Source organism: Agelaius tricolor, unplaced genomic scaffold (assembly GCF_023055355.1).
Source record: "Agelaius tricolor isolate 1412-34295 unplaced genomic scaffold, bAgeTri1.0.p SCAF_55, whole genome shotgun sequence".
NCBI lineage: Eukaryota > Metazoa > Chordata > Aves > Passeriformes > Icteridae > Agelaius > Agelaius tricolor.
Window position 1 is genome coordinate 1,320,587 of NW_027269315.1, and position 11,908 is coordinate 1,332,494.

Genomic DNA, 11,908 nt, shown 5'->3' on the forward strand with positions numbered 1-11,908 from the left:
TGGGGGGTTTGGGGGGCAGCACAGGAGGGGTTTGGGGAGGTTTGGGGTGGCCCCACTGGGAGGCTTTGGGGTCATGGCACTGGGGGGGCTGGGGTCATGGCACTGGGGGGGCTGGGCTGGTGGCACTGGGGGGGGTTTGGCGGCACAGGGGCATTTGGGGTGGCAGCACGGAGGGGTTTGGGGTCACGACACATGGGGGGGTTTGGGGTCACAGCACCGGGGTTTGGGGTCTGGGCCCGGCGTCCCCCCGAGCACGGACGCGCTGGGACAGCCCCTGGCGCTGCCGGGATCCGCTCGGGGTGGCGCAGATGAGGGACGGGGCCGATTTTGGGACTCCCTGGAAGGGGCTGCGCCCCCCGCCCCATTCCCGCCTCCACCGCGCCCACCAATGACGTCATATACCAGCAGCCAATAGTAAGGCAGAGGGGGTGGGTGGGGCTGCGGCTCGAAGTGCCCGGATGTTGGTGGGGGCGGGGCCTCGATCCGATCTCACTGCAGTCCCAGTACGGCTCCAGTCCAGTCCTGCCCTGTCCCAGTTCGGTCCCTGTCCCATCCCAGTACGGCCCCAGTCCCATCCCAGTACGGCCCCAGTCCCATCCCAGTCCCATCCCAGTACGGCTCCAGTCCAGTCCTGCCCTGTCCCAGTCCGGTCCCAGTCCCATTCCAGTACGGCCCCAGTCCACTCCCAGCCCAATCCCAGTACGGCTCCAGTCCAGTCCTGCCCTGTCCCAGTCCGCCCCCAGACCCCTCCCAGTCCGGTCCCTCTCCGCTCCCAGTCCAGTCCCTCTCCGCTCCCAGCCCAGCACTCCCAGTCCAGTTCTGTCCAGTCCCAGTCCGCCCCCAGTCTGGTCCCAGTCCAGTCCCAGTTTGCTTCCAGCCCAGCACTCCCAGTCTGGTCCCAGTCCGCCCCAGTTTCCTTCTGGCCGCTCCCAGTGCATTCCAGTCTCTCCCAGTTTCTCTCTGGCCGCTCCCAGTCCATTCCAGTCCCTCCCAGTCCGCCCCAGTTTCCCTCTGGCCGCTCCCAGTCCATTCCAGTCCCTCCCAGTCCGCCCCAGTTTCCCGCTGCCCGCTCCCAGTCCATTCCAGTCCCTCCCAGTCCGCCCCAGTTTCCCGCTGCCCGCTCCGCCAGGGAACGCCCGGACGCCGCCGCTCCCCGCGGCCAATTCCCAGTTTGTCCCAGTTTGTCCCAGTTATCCCCGGAACTGGAGCTGGCGCCGCCCCGGGACCAGTTTGGTTCCGTAATGAAAAAGGAATTAAAAACACCCCAGAATTGGGCGGGGATTTCTCTTTTTTTCTACAGATTTTCCTTTAAAATAACCCCAAAAGCCAAGAAAAAAAAAAAATTCCGCGGTGGAAAACTGAGGGAAAACCAGAGGAATCTGGGTGAAGAAAGAGGAAATTGGGGTGAAAGACGAGGAGTTTTGTGGTGAAATAGGCGGGATTTATTTGGGGAAAAATAGGAATTTTGGGGAAACCAAAGGGATTTGTATGAAGCGGGTGGGATTTGAGGTGAATTGGGTGGAAATGGGATAAAAAAGAAGGAATTTGGGTTAGAGTTAGGAATTTGAGGTGAATTAAGAGGAGATGAGATGAAAAAGAAGGCACTTAGGGTTAGGGATTTGAGGTGAATTAGGTGGAATAGGGTTAGGAATTTGAGGTGAAATAGGTGGAAATTCGATGAAAAAAGAGGAATTTGGGTTAGGGTCAGAAATTTGGGGTGAATTAAGTGGAAATGCGATTAAAAAGAAGGAATTGGGGTTAGGCTTAGGAAATTGAGCTGAATTAGGTGGAAATTCGACGAAAAAGAAGGAATTTGGGTCAGGAATTTGGGGTGAATTACGTGGAATGGGATAAAAAAGAAAGAATTTGGGGTGGGAACAGGGGGAATTCGTGGTTCCCGCTCATAAATCCCCGGGGAAAAGCGATTCTTTTTCTAATTGAACAAAATTAATTTCCCAATATTTAGCGCCCCGCCCAGACCACGCCCCCAACAACGTACGAGCGTGGTTTGATAAAGCCACGCCCATTTCCGTATAGGGGCGTGGCTTTAGACGCCCCGCGCGAGGTAAACACAATCTCGCCCCGCCCCTTTCCCCGCCCATCCAATCCGCGCCCTCCGCCCGTTTCAAGTCCCCCCTCGCCCCGCCCCTCTCCGCGCCCGTCCCTCAGCGGCGGCCGCGGCCCCGCCCCGGGGGCGCCTGGAAACCGCCGCGGCCCCGCGCGCTCCGGTGGGCGCGCGCCCCCGCCCCCCCCCCGCCCCTCCCCCCCCACCGGACGCGGCGGGAGCGGCAGGTACCGGGGGGGGGGAGGGGCGGGGCTGACCCCCGGGACTGGGGGGGGTGGAGGTGGGGGGGGTTGGGTCAGCCCCGTGTCCCCCCCGTGTCCCCCGGTCGCTGTCACCCTCCTGTTGATGCCCCCCCCACCCGGGGACGCCTCCGCCGCTCCCGCCGGTCCCGGAGGCGCTGCCGGGGAACGGAGCGGAGCGGGGACGGGGACAGCGCGGCGGTGTCAGCGGGAGCGGCCCGGGACGGTGCCGGGGGGGTGCGGCGGCCGCGGCCCGGTTCAAGTAATCCAGGATAGGCTGTTCCAGCCCGGCCTGTTCCCGGTTACTTGTCCCGGGAGGCGGCCGGTGACGTCACGGACGGGGGGGACCGGAGCAGCTGCCCTCGGTGTCTCTCGGGGGGTGTCGGTGCTCGGCTTCCTGCCCCCAACTGCCGCCACCCCCTCTGATCCCCCCAGACACCTGTCCCCTGTCCCCACCTGTCCCCTGTCCCCACCTGCCCCATGGCCCACTTGTCCCCCTTTGCCCCCACCTGTCCCCATCTGTCCCATGTCCCCCCACCTGTCCCCATTTCTCCCCGTCCCCACCTGTTCTCATCCCCAACTGCCCTGTCCCCCTACCTGTTCCCTTGTCCCCATGTCCCCACCTGCTCCCCTGTCCTCACCTGCCCCATCTCCCCCCTGCCCCCGTGCCCCATATCCCCAGCTGCCCCCTGCGCCCCCACCTGCCCCATGTCCACCCACCTGTCCCCCCCACCTGCCCCATGTCCCACCTGTGTCCTCGTGTCCCCACCTATCCCCCTGTCCCCCTCTGGGGTACCCCATGTCCTCCCACCTGTCCCCTGTCCCTCTCCCCTCTCTGCCACACCCCCTGTCCCTTGTGACCCCCCCAAACCCAGCCCCGGGGTGTCAGGACGGGATGGGGGTGTCAGGGTCGGGATGGGGGTGTCAGGGACGGGATGGGGGTGTCAGGGATGGGATGGGGGTGTCAGGGTCAGGATGGGGGTGTCAGGATGGGATGGGGGTGTCAGGGTCAGGATGGGGGTGTCAGGGTGGGATGGGGGTGTCAGGGTCAGGATGGGGGTGTCAGGGTGGGATGGGGGTGTCAGGGTCAGGGTGGGGGTGTCAGGGATGGGATTGGGGTGTCAGGGTCAGGATGGGGGTGCCCCCCTTGCTGTGCCCCCCATTGCTGCTCCCCCATTGGGGTCGGGCTCTTTGGGGTCTGAGCCCTTTTTGTGTGGATTTCCCATTAAAACCCTGCGGGGGGGGGGGGGGAATGTCCCTGGGGGAGCTCGGGGGCACAGGGGGGGGTTGGGGGTGCAGGGGGGGTTGGGGAGCATTCCCTGGGGGAGGGGCAGGGTGGGGGATCTCGGGGTCCCCCACAAAACACCCAGGCTGGATCTTCTGCACCTTTATTCAGCCTCAGCCCCACACCTGGGGGGGCTCTCGCTGCCCCAGCCTGGCCTGGGGTGCATGGGGGGGGGGCTCTGTGTGTCCCCCCCAGTGCCTGCACCCCCCCCGAGCCACATCCCTCAGCCTGGGGGGGCAGAGGCCTCCCGGGGGGGCTCCTGGGGGGGCTCCTCCCCGCACTGGAAGCGCAGGAAATCCCAGACCTGGAGCCCCCCCCTTTCCCGCAGGTACCGGCCCAGGGGCACCCCCGGCTCCAGGAGGGTCCCCTGGGCCAGCAGCCGCGTCTCGGTGTCACCTCCCAGCTCATCCTCGGGGGTCCCCAGGGCGGTGGGGGCCATGCCCACCACGTGCTGGGCCACCCTGCGCCCCAGCTCGCGCAGCTCGGCCGGGGGGGGCCCCGGGCCCGGCCCCCCGCAAGCCACCAGCGCCCCGTAGGTGCCCATGGCCACGGCGGGCCCAGGGGGCACCCAGCCGTGGGCATAGGTGGCCACAAAGCCCCCGGGGGGGGCACGGAGCCACCCGGCCCGGCGCAGAGCCAAACGCTCGCCCAGGCGGCCTGGGGGGGACAGGGACAGAGGGGGGAAATGTCAGCACCCCCAAAAATGGGGGGGGAGAGGTCGTGGAGAGGTCACAGAGAGAGGGATTCCCACACACACACACACAAAAAGGGTCCTGGAGCAGCCAGAGCCCAGCCCTGGGACCCCAGGGAACAGCCCAGGGTGGAGGGGCTGGCACAGGGACTGGGAGCACTGGGGAAACTGGGAAGGGCGCTGGGAGCACTGGGGAGGGGCACTGGGGACACTGGGGAGGGCACTGGGGAAACTGGGGAGAGGCACTGGGGACACTGGGGAGGGCACTGGGGACACTGGGGAAACTGGGGAGGGCACTGGGGACACTGGGAAGGGCACTGGGAGCACTGGGGAGAGGCACTGGGGACAGGCACTGGGGACACTGGGGAGGGCACTGGAACTGTCAGGCTCTGGGGAAACTGGGGGCACTGGGAGGCGCACTGGGAGTATCAGGTTCTGGGGGAACTGGGAGCATTGGGGGCACTGGGATGTACTGGGAGGGGCACTGGGAGGGGCACTGGGCACACTGGGATGTACTGGGAGGGGCACTGGGGGCACTGGGAGGGGCACTGGGAGTATCAGGTTCTGGGGGAACTGGGAGCAGTGGGACTGGCAGGCACTGGGGACACTGGGGAGAGGCACAGGGGGCACCGGGATGTACTGGGAGGGGCACTGGGCACACTGGGAACACTGGGAGGGGCACTGGGATGTACTGGGAGGGGCATTGGGGGCACTGGGAGGGGCACTGGGCACACTGGGATGTACTGGGCAGGGAACTGGGCACACTGGGATGTACTGGGGGCACTCACCCATGGCCAGTGCCAGGTGCTCGCTCAGCAGGTCCCCCCCGTCCGCTGCCCGCACCTGGGCCAGCTCCTCCTCTGGCAGCAGGAGCTGGGGAGAGGGGTCAGAGGGGCACCCCGACAGCCCTGGCACCCCCAAACACTGCCCTGCACCCCCAAAATCACCCCAAACACCCCCAACCCCTGCCCCAAGAGCCCCAAACCCTGCCCCAACAGCCCTGGCACCCCAAACCCTGCCCCTGGCACCCCTAAACACTGCCCCAAGAGCCCCAAACCCTGCCCCAACAGCCCTGGCACCCCAAACCCTGCCCCTGGCACCCCCAAACACTGCCCAAACACCCCCAACCCCTGCCCCAACACCCCCAAACACTGCCCCATCATCCCCAAAACAAATCCCAACACCCCCAAACCCTGTCCCCAACAGCCCTGGCACCCCCAAACCCTGCCCCATCATCCCCAAACCCTCCCCCAACACCCCTGAACTCTGCCCCAACCCCCCTGGCATCCCCAAAACCTCCCCCAACATCTCTGACACCCTCAAATCCTGCCCCAACCCCCCTGGGACCCCCAAACCTTGCCCCAATACCCCCAAACCCTGCCCCAACACTCCCAAACACCCCTAAATTCTACCCCAAGACCCCCAAACCCTGCCCAATACCCCCAAACCTTGCCCCTAAATTCTACCCCAACACCCCCAAGCCTTGCCCCAACACCCCCAAACCTTGCCCCAACACTCCCAAACCCTGCTCCAAAACCCCCAAAACCTCCCCCAACCCCCTGGCACCCTCAAACCCTGCCCTAGCACACCTGGCACCCGCAAACCCTGCCCCAACACCCCCAAACCCTGCCCCAACACCCCCAAACCCTGCTCCAACACCTTTGGCACCCCCAAAACTTCCCCTAACACACCCGGCACCCCATATTCCCCCAACAACCCAACACCATCTGTGCCACCCCAACTCCCCCAAGACCCCCAAACGCCCTGGCTGCCCAAAGCCCCCCCTGGCTGCCCACCTTGGTACCCGAGGCTCCCTGGCAGTGCCCCAGGACCCCCCTGGCCGCCATCTCCACCAGCTGCTGGAAGTCCGGGGTCCGCGCCACGAAATCCGTCTCGCAGTTCACCTGGGGGGGACACGGTGACCCTGGGGACACAGAGACCCCCAGGGGGGACACAGGGACCCCCAGACCCCCCCTCACTCACCTCCACCATGACAGCGGCCGAGCCCTCGCTCAGGATCCCCACGAGCCCCTCCCGGGCCCGGGCAGCCCCAGGGGCAGCGGCTCGGGCCCAGCCCCGGCGGCGCGACTCGGCCTCGAGCCAGGCCTCAGCCTGGGGGACATGGGGGGGACAGGGCCAACTCAGTGTCCCCAGCACTGCCAGGGCCACCCCAACACTGCCAGGGCCACCCCAGCACTGCCAGGGCCACCCAATGTCCCCCAGCACTGTCAGGGCCATCCCAGCACTGCTAGCATCACCCCAGCACTGCCAGGGCCACCCCAGCACTGACAGGGTCACCCCAGCACTGACAGGGCCATCCCAGCACTGACAGGGCCACCCAATGTCCCCCAGCACTGCCAGGGCCACCCAATGTCCCCCAGCACTGACAGGGTCAACTCAGTGTCCCCAGCACTGACAGGGCCACCCCAACACTGACAGGGTCACCCCAGCACTGACAGGGTCACCCCAGTGTCCCCATCACCACCCCTCAGCCTGGGTAGGACACAGGGAGGGGCACAGACCAGACCCAACCCTGCTGCCCTCCCACCCTCTGGTCCTGGTGCCCCAAAACCCCCCTGCCCCAGGGACCCCTTATCCCAAAGACCCCCTGCCCCAAGGATCCCTTATCCCAAACCCCCATGCCTAAAAGAACCCCCTGCCCCCAACAGCCCCTTCCCCGAAGATCCCCTGTCCCAGGCACCTCCTTCCCCAGGGTCCCCCTGTGCCAGGGACCCTCTGCCCCTGGGACCCCCCTGCCCCAGGGACCCCTTCCCTAAAGACCCCCCTGCCCCATAGACACCCTGCCCCAGTGACCCCCTGTCCCAAAGAGCCCCTTCCCAGGGACCCCATGCCCCTGGGACCCCCTGCCCCAAAGACCACCGGCCTCAGGGACCCTCTGGCCATAGCCCCGCTTCCCCAAGGACCCCCTGCGACCCCCAGAGTCCCCCCCGCTCCCCATGCCCCTCCTGGTCCCCATTCTCCTCCCGGGTTCTGTGTCCCCCCAGGTGTCCCCCCGTGTCCCCCGTTGCCGCACCTGCCGCAGGTCGCCCCCCGCTCGCTCCAGCGCCTCCCGGCAGCGCATCACGGGCTGCCCGGTGCGCGCCCGCAGCTCCCGCAGCTCCCGCAGTGCCGGCGGGGCCGCGCTCAGCCAGCGGCCCGGGGGGGCCTGCGGGGCACGGGGGGGTCACGGACGGGCCTCGGGGGGGGGCCCGAGGGGTGCGAGATGGGTACGGGGAGGGCCCGGTATGGCGGGGGGTGGGGGGGAGTACCGGAGGTAGGGTGGGGAAGAGCGGTGGCGGGGGGCGATCGGGGATGGGCTGGGGGGTCCCGGGGCTGGAGGGGTCCCGGCGTTCCCGGTGGTGCCGGGACATGGGGTCCCGGGGCTGGGGTTCCCGGGGGTCTCGGGGCTAGGGGTCCGGGGACTGGGGGTTCCCGTGGGTCCCGGAGGTCCCGATGGTCCCAGTGCTAGGGGTCCCGGGGTTCCCGGTGATCCCAAGGCTGGGGAGTCCCGGTGGTCCCGGCGGTCCCAGGGCTGGGGGTCCCCGGGTTCCCGGTGGTCCCGGGGGGCTGGGGTTCTGGGGGTCCCGGGGGTCCCGGTCTCACCCGCGCCGCCCCCCCGAGCGCGCCCAGCGCCGCGCGCTGCATCCCGGCCTGCCCGTGGCGCGCCGCGTGACGTCACGCCACACCGGGCAGTGACGGCGCCGCGCTACGGGCGCCGGGAAGGGTCAGGACGCGGCGCCGCGATTGGCTGCCGCGTGTGTGTGACGTCACACGGGCGCCACGGAGGTGCGGGATTGGCTGAGGAGAATTTGGGGGGGGGGGGGGGGGGGCTCGAAATGCCCCCCCCCACCCCCGAACCATCTCCCGCACCCGAGAGACCCCCGGCCCTCACAGACCCCAGACCCTCACAACGGCCCCCCCGACCCTCACAGACCCTCAGAGACCCCCGGCCCTCATAAACCCCCACAGCCCACAGACCACCCCCGACCCTCCCTGACCCTCACTGACACCCCCCGACCCTCACAGACCCCCCCTGATCCTCACAGACTCCCCACAGCCTCAGAGACCCCCGACCCCCACAGATCCCCGGCCCTCACAAAGCCCCCCTGGCCCTCACGACCCCAGACCCTCACAAACCCCCCCAGCCTCACAGACACCCCCCACCCACTCAGACTGCCCTGACCGTCACAGACCCCCCTGGCCCATACAGAACCCCCAACCTCACAGACCCCAGCCCCTCACACACACCCCCAACCTCACAGACCCCCGACCCTCACAGACCCCCGATCCTCACAGACCCCCCCACCCTATCCAGTCCTCCCGGCCTGTCCCCTTCCCCAAACCCCCTCCAAATCACACACAGAGCCTGAACTGCGACCCTCGGCACCATTTAATCCCCGGTAAGGGACCCCAGCCCAGGCCTGCCCTGCTCCGGGGCTCTGTCCTGCGGGGTGAGGGACCCCAGCCCGGGCCTGCCCTGCTCCGGGGCTCCGTCCCTTGGGGTGACCGCGTAGATCTCGATGTCCCGCTCGGGCTCCCGCCGCAGCAGCCGCACCCCGAAGAAGGGCGGCAGCAGCTGCCGGAAGAAGCGGGCGGCCCCGGCCTCGCCGCCGCGCAGGCGGGCGCTGAGCAGCGCCTGGGCCGGCGGCACCAGCAGGTGCCGGAGGGTGCCCAGCAGCGGAGCGAAGGAGCGGGGGTCGTACACGATGTCGGAGCCCAGGATGAGGTGGAATTTGGGCGGGAAGCGGCGCTGGTCGCGGCCCCAGCGCAGCGCCCGCACCCGCGGCCCCGCCGCGCTCCCCGGGAAGTTGAGCCGAGCGTTCTCCCGGAGCTGCGGCAGCGCCGGCGGCCGGTCCGTGAGCGTCACCTCGGCCCCTGCAGGGCAGCGCGGCCGTCAGAGGGTACAGCCCCCCGGTAACCCCCCCAGAACACAATTAACCGTGGGTCAGTGGGTGGGTCATCCCTGGGACCCCCACCCCAAAATCACAGTAAAACCCTGAGCCAGAGTGAGGAACAGCCCTACCCCAAAATCCCAGTAAATCCCCTCACATCCCGTAAAACCTGGAGACAGAGTGAGCAACACCCCCTGGGACCCCCACCCCAAAATCACAGTAAAACCCCTGAGTCAGAATGAGGAACACCCTCTCAGAGCCCCCACCCCAAAATCCCAATAAACCCCCCACATCCTATAAAACCCTGAGCCAGAGTAAGAAACACCCCCTGGGACCCCCCCAATCCCAAAACCACACTAAAACCCCTGAGCCAGAGTGAGGAACATCCCCTTTGAACCCCATCCAAAAATCCCAGTAAACCCCCGCCCATATCCCATAAAACCCTGACCCAGAGTGAAGAACACCCCCACTGGATCTCCCCAAACCCTCCCCGACCCCAATAAACCCCGAACCCAAAGGTGGGGGGACGGGGGGTAACCACCCGTGGCCCCCCCAGATCCCAATAAACTCTAGGGCTGCTCACACCAGTTTCCAGTTCTGTACTGGCTGGGGGAACGGGGATCCCCCCCACAGGTGTCCCCCCACCCCAGGTGTCCCCCCACCCCTCGCGTGCCCCCCGTACCCAGCATGGCAGCGAAGATGCCCACGATGCCGGTACCGGCCCCCAGCTCCAGCACCCGCCGCCCCGCCAGCTCCAGGTTCTGCTCGCCCAGGAACCGGCACAGGGACAGGGCCTGGGGGGGCACAGAGGGGACACTGGGGGGGGACCCAGCCCATGGGAGACCCCCCGAACCCCAAAGCCCCCCCACCGCTTCTTCTTGTGCCCCCAGGATCCCCCCCGGTCCTCCCACGGCCACCGCGGTGCCCCCCGAGTGGCCACCACAGCCCGGGATGCCCAGTGTGCCCATTCCCGGTGCCCCCTCCGGTGTTCCTCATGCTCCCCATGACTCGGTAGCCCCCACCCCAATCACGCATCGCTCCCGGTGCCCACCGTGGTGTCACCCCCCGGTACCCCCGTTCTCTCGGGGTCCCCCATTGCCCATCCCTCCTGCCACCCCCGGGATGTCCCGTGTGTCCCTCCCGGGATCCCCCGCCATCCCATCACTCCCGGTACGCCCGGGATGTCACCTCCCCCCTTCCCGGTGTCCCCGACAGCCCCGTACCCGGGGGATCCCCCGGCTTCCCCATCACCCGCTGTCCCCCGGGATGTCACCCACAGCCCCGGGATTTCCCCCGCGGCCCCGGTGCCGCTCACCGCCTCCCAGACGGCCCCGGCGGGCCCGAGCCGCGGCCCGTGGTGCTCCGCGATGTGCAGGACGCGCCCGCACAGCCGGAACCGGCGCCGCTCCGGGAAGAACTCGGAGAAGAGCTCGGGGTCCCGGGGGAACACGGCCCGCAGCGCCGCTTCTGCTTCTTCTCCTTGCTCCTCTTCCTCTTCCTCTTCCTCTTCCTCTTCCTCTTCCCCGTTCTCTTCCTCCTCCTCCCGCCCCCCCCCGGTCCCCACGTGGCACCCGGGCGCCGCCATCGTGGAAGGGGCGGGGCCAGGTCGAGCCCCCCGAACCTGATTGGTCAATCCAGTTAAGCCACGCCCTCCTCTGCAGGTGATGGGGCTCCGCCCACGGCGCGCGCTCTGTCGCGGTCGCGGGGGGGGGGTCGGTGTTCCCCGGTGTCCCCGGTGTCCCCTTCCCCATCCCGGTGTCTGCCAATGTCCCCCGGTGTCCCCCAGTGTTCCTCGGTGTCCCTCAGTGTCCCTCAATGTCCCCCGGTGTCCCGCGGTGTTCCCCGGTGCCCCCAGTGTCCCCCGCTGTCCCCCACCCCACCCCCGTGTCCCATCCCATATCCCCGTGTCCCCTGTCCCATCCCAGTGTCCCCTGTCCCGTCCCGGTGTCCCCTGCCCATCCCACTGTCCCCTGTCCCATCCCGGTGTCCCCTTCCCCCCTGCCCTTGGTGGCTGCCGTCCCCAATGTCCCCAGGCCATCCCTGGACACCCCATGTCCCCTGTCCTGCCCCACCCCTGGTGTCCCCTGGCTCTCCATCCCTGTCCCCAGTGTCACCCCAGCAGTCCCAGCCCTGTCCCCAGTGTCACCCCAGCAGTCCCTCCAGGGGTTCTTCCCAATGCCACCACCTGTCCCTGTCCTAGTGCCACCAGTGCCACGGGTATCACCACAGCCCTGGGGCCCTGATGTCCCTGATGCCAGTGTCCTCAGTTCCTGCTGTCCATGTCCCTGTCACACCCGTGTCCCTGTCACACCCATGTCCCTCCCGTCCATGTCCCTGTCACACCTGTGTCCCTGTCACACCTGTGTCCCCAATTCCCATGTCCCCATCCCACCCGTGTCCCTCCTGTCCATGTCCCTGTCCTATCTATGTCCCAAGTCACTGTGTCCCTGTCATACCCGTGTCCCTGTCATACTCGTGTCCCCGTTGTCCATGTCCCCGCTGTCCGTGTCCCTGCTGTCCGTGTCCCTGCTGTCTGTGTCCCTGTCCCACCCATGTCCCTGTCCCCATGCCCCTGTTCCCCTGGTGTCCCTGTCACACCCATGTCCCTGCTGTCTGTCCTGTCACACCTGTGTCCCCAGTCCCCGTGTCCCTGCTGTCCATGTCCCTGTCCCTGTGTCCCTGTCCCACCCATGTCCCTGTCCCCATGTCCCTGTTCCCCTGGTGTCCCTGTCACAC

General features: G+C 67.5%; 2 protein-coding genes across 2 annotated transcripts; both read right to left on the reverse strand.

The window, feature by feature from the left end:
• Positions 1–3,676: 3,676 nt before the first annotated feature.
• On the reverse strand, positions 3,677–8,034 carry TSFM (Ts translation elongation factor, mitochondrial). The gene is made up of 6 exons (XM_071456146.1): positions 7,884–8,034; positions 7,315–7,446; positions 6,264–6,392; positions 6,077–6,184; positions 5,069–5,153; positions 3,677–4,246 (listed from the first exon to the last, which is right to left on the reverse strand). The coding sequence occupies exons 1-6, from the start codon at positions 7,923–7,925 to the stop codon at positions 3,813–3,815; spliced, it is 930 nt and encodes a 309-aa protein (XP_071312247.1). The 5' UTR covers positions 7,926–8,034; the 3' UTR covers positions 3,677–3,812.
• Positions 8,035–8,652: 618 nt separating this feature from the next.
• EEF1AKMT3 (EEF1A lysine methyltransferase 3) lies at positions 8,653–10,787 on the reverse strand. The gene is made up of 3 exons (XM_071456147.1): positions 10,488–10,787; positions 9,855–9,966; positions 8,653–9,155 (listed from the first exon to the last, which is right to left on the reverse strand). Exons 1-3 carry the CDS (start codon positions 10,755–10,757, stop codon positions 8,671–8,673), a joined length of 867 nt encoding a protein of 288 aa, XP_071312248.1. The 5' UTR covers positions 10,758–10,787; the 3' UTR covers positions 8,653–8,670.
• Positions 10,788–11,908: the final 1,121 nt, after the last annotated feature.

What these genes read in the sequence shown, in the direction of transcription:
- TSFM (XM_071456146.1), bottom strand. Translation starts at nt 7,925, where the DNA reads ATGCAGCGCGCGGCGCTGGGCGCGCTCGGGGGGGCGGCGCGG. An exon ending in CGCTCGGGGGGGCGGCGCGG is followed by an intron (nt 7,447 to 7,883) that starts GTGAGACCGGGA and finishes CGTGCCCCGCAG; the next exon opens with GCCCCCCCGGGCCGCTGGCT. An exon ending in CGGGGGGCGACCTGCGGCAG is followed by an intron (nt 6,393 to 7,314) that starts GTGCGGCAACGG and finishes CATGTCCCCCAG; the next exon opens with GCTGAGGCCTGGCTCGAGGC.
- EEF1AKMT3 (XM_071456147.1), bottom strand. Translation starts at nt 10,757, where the DNA reads ATGGCGGCGCCCGGGTGCCACGTGGGGACCGGGGGGGGGCGGGAGGAG. An exon ending in CCGGGGCCGTCTGGGAGGCG is followed by an intron (nt 9,967 to 10,487) that starts GTGAGCGGCACC and finishes GTGCCCCCCCAG; the next exon opens with GCCCTGTCCCTGTGCCGGTT. An exon ending in CATCTTCGCTGCCATGCTGG is followed by an intron (nt 9,156 to 9,854) that starts GTACGGGGGGCA and finishes GCTGCCCTGCAG; the next exon opens with GGGCCGAGGTGACGCTCACG.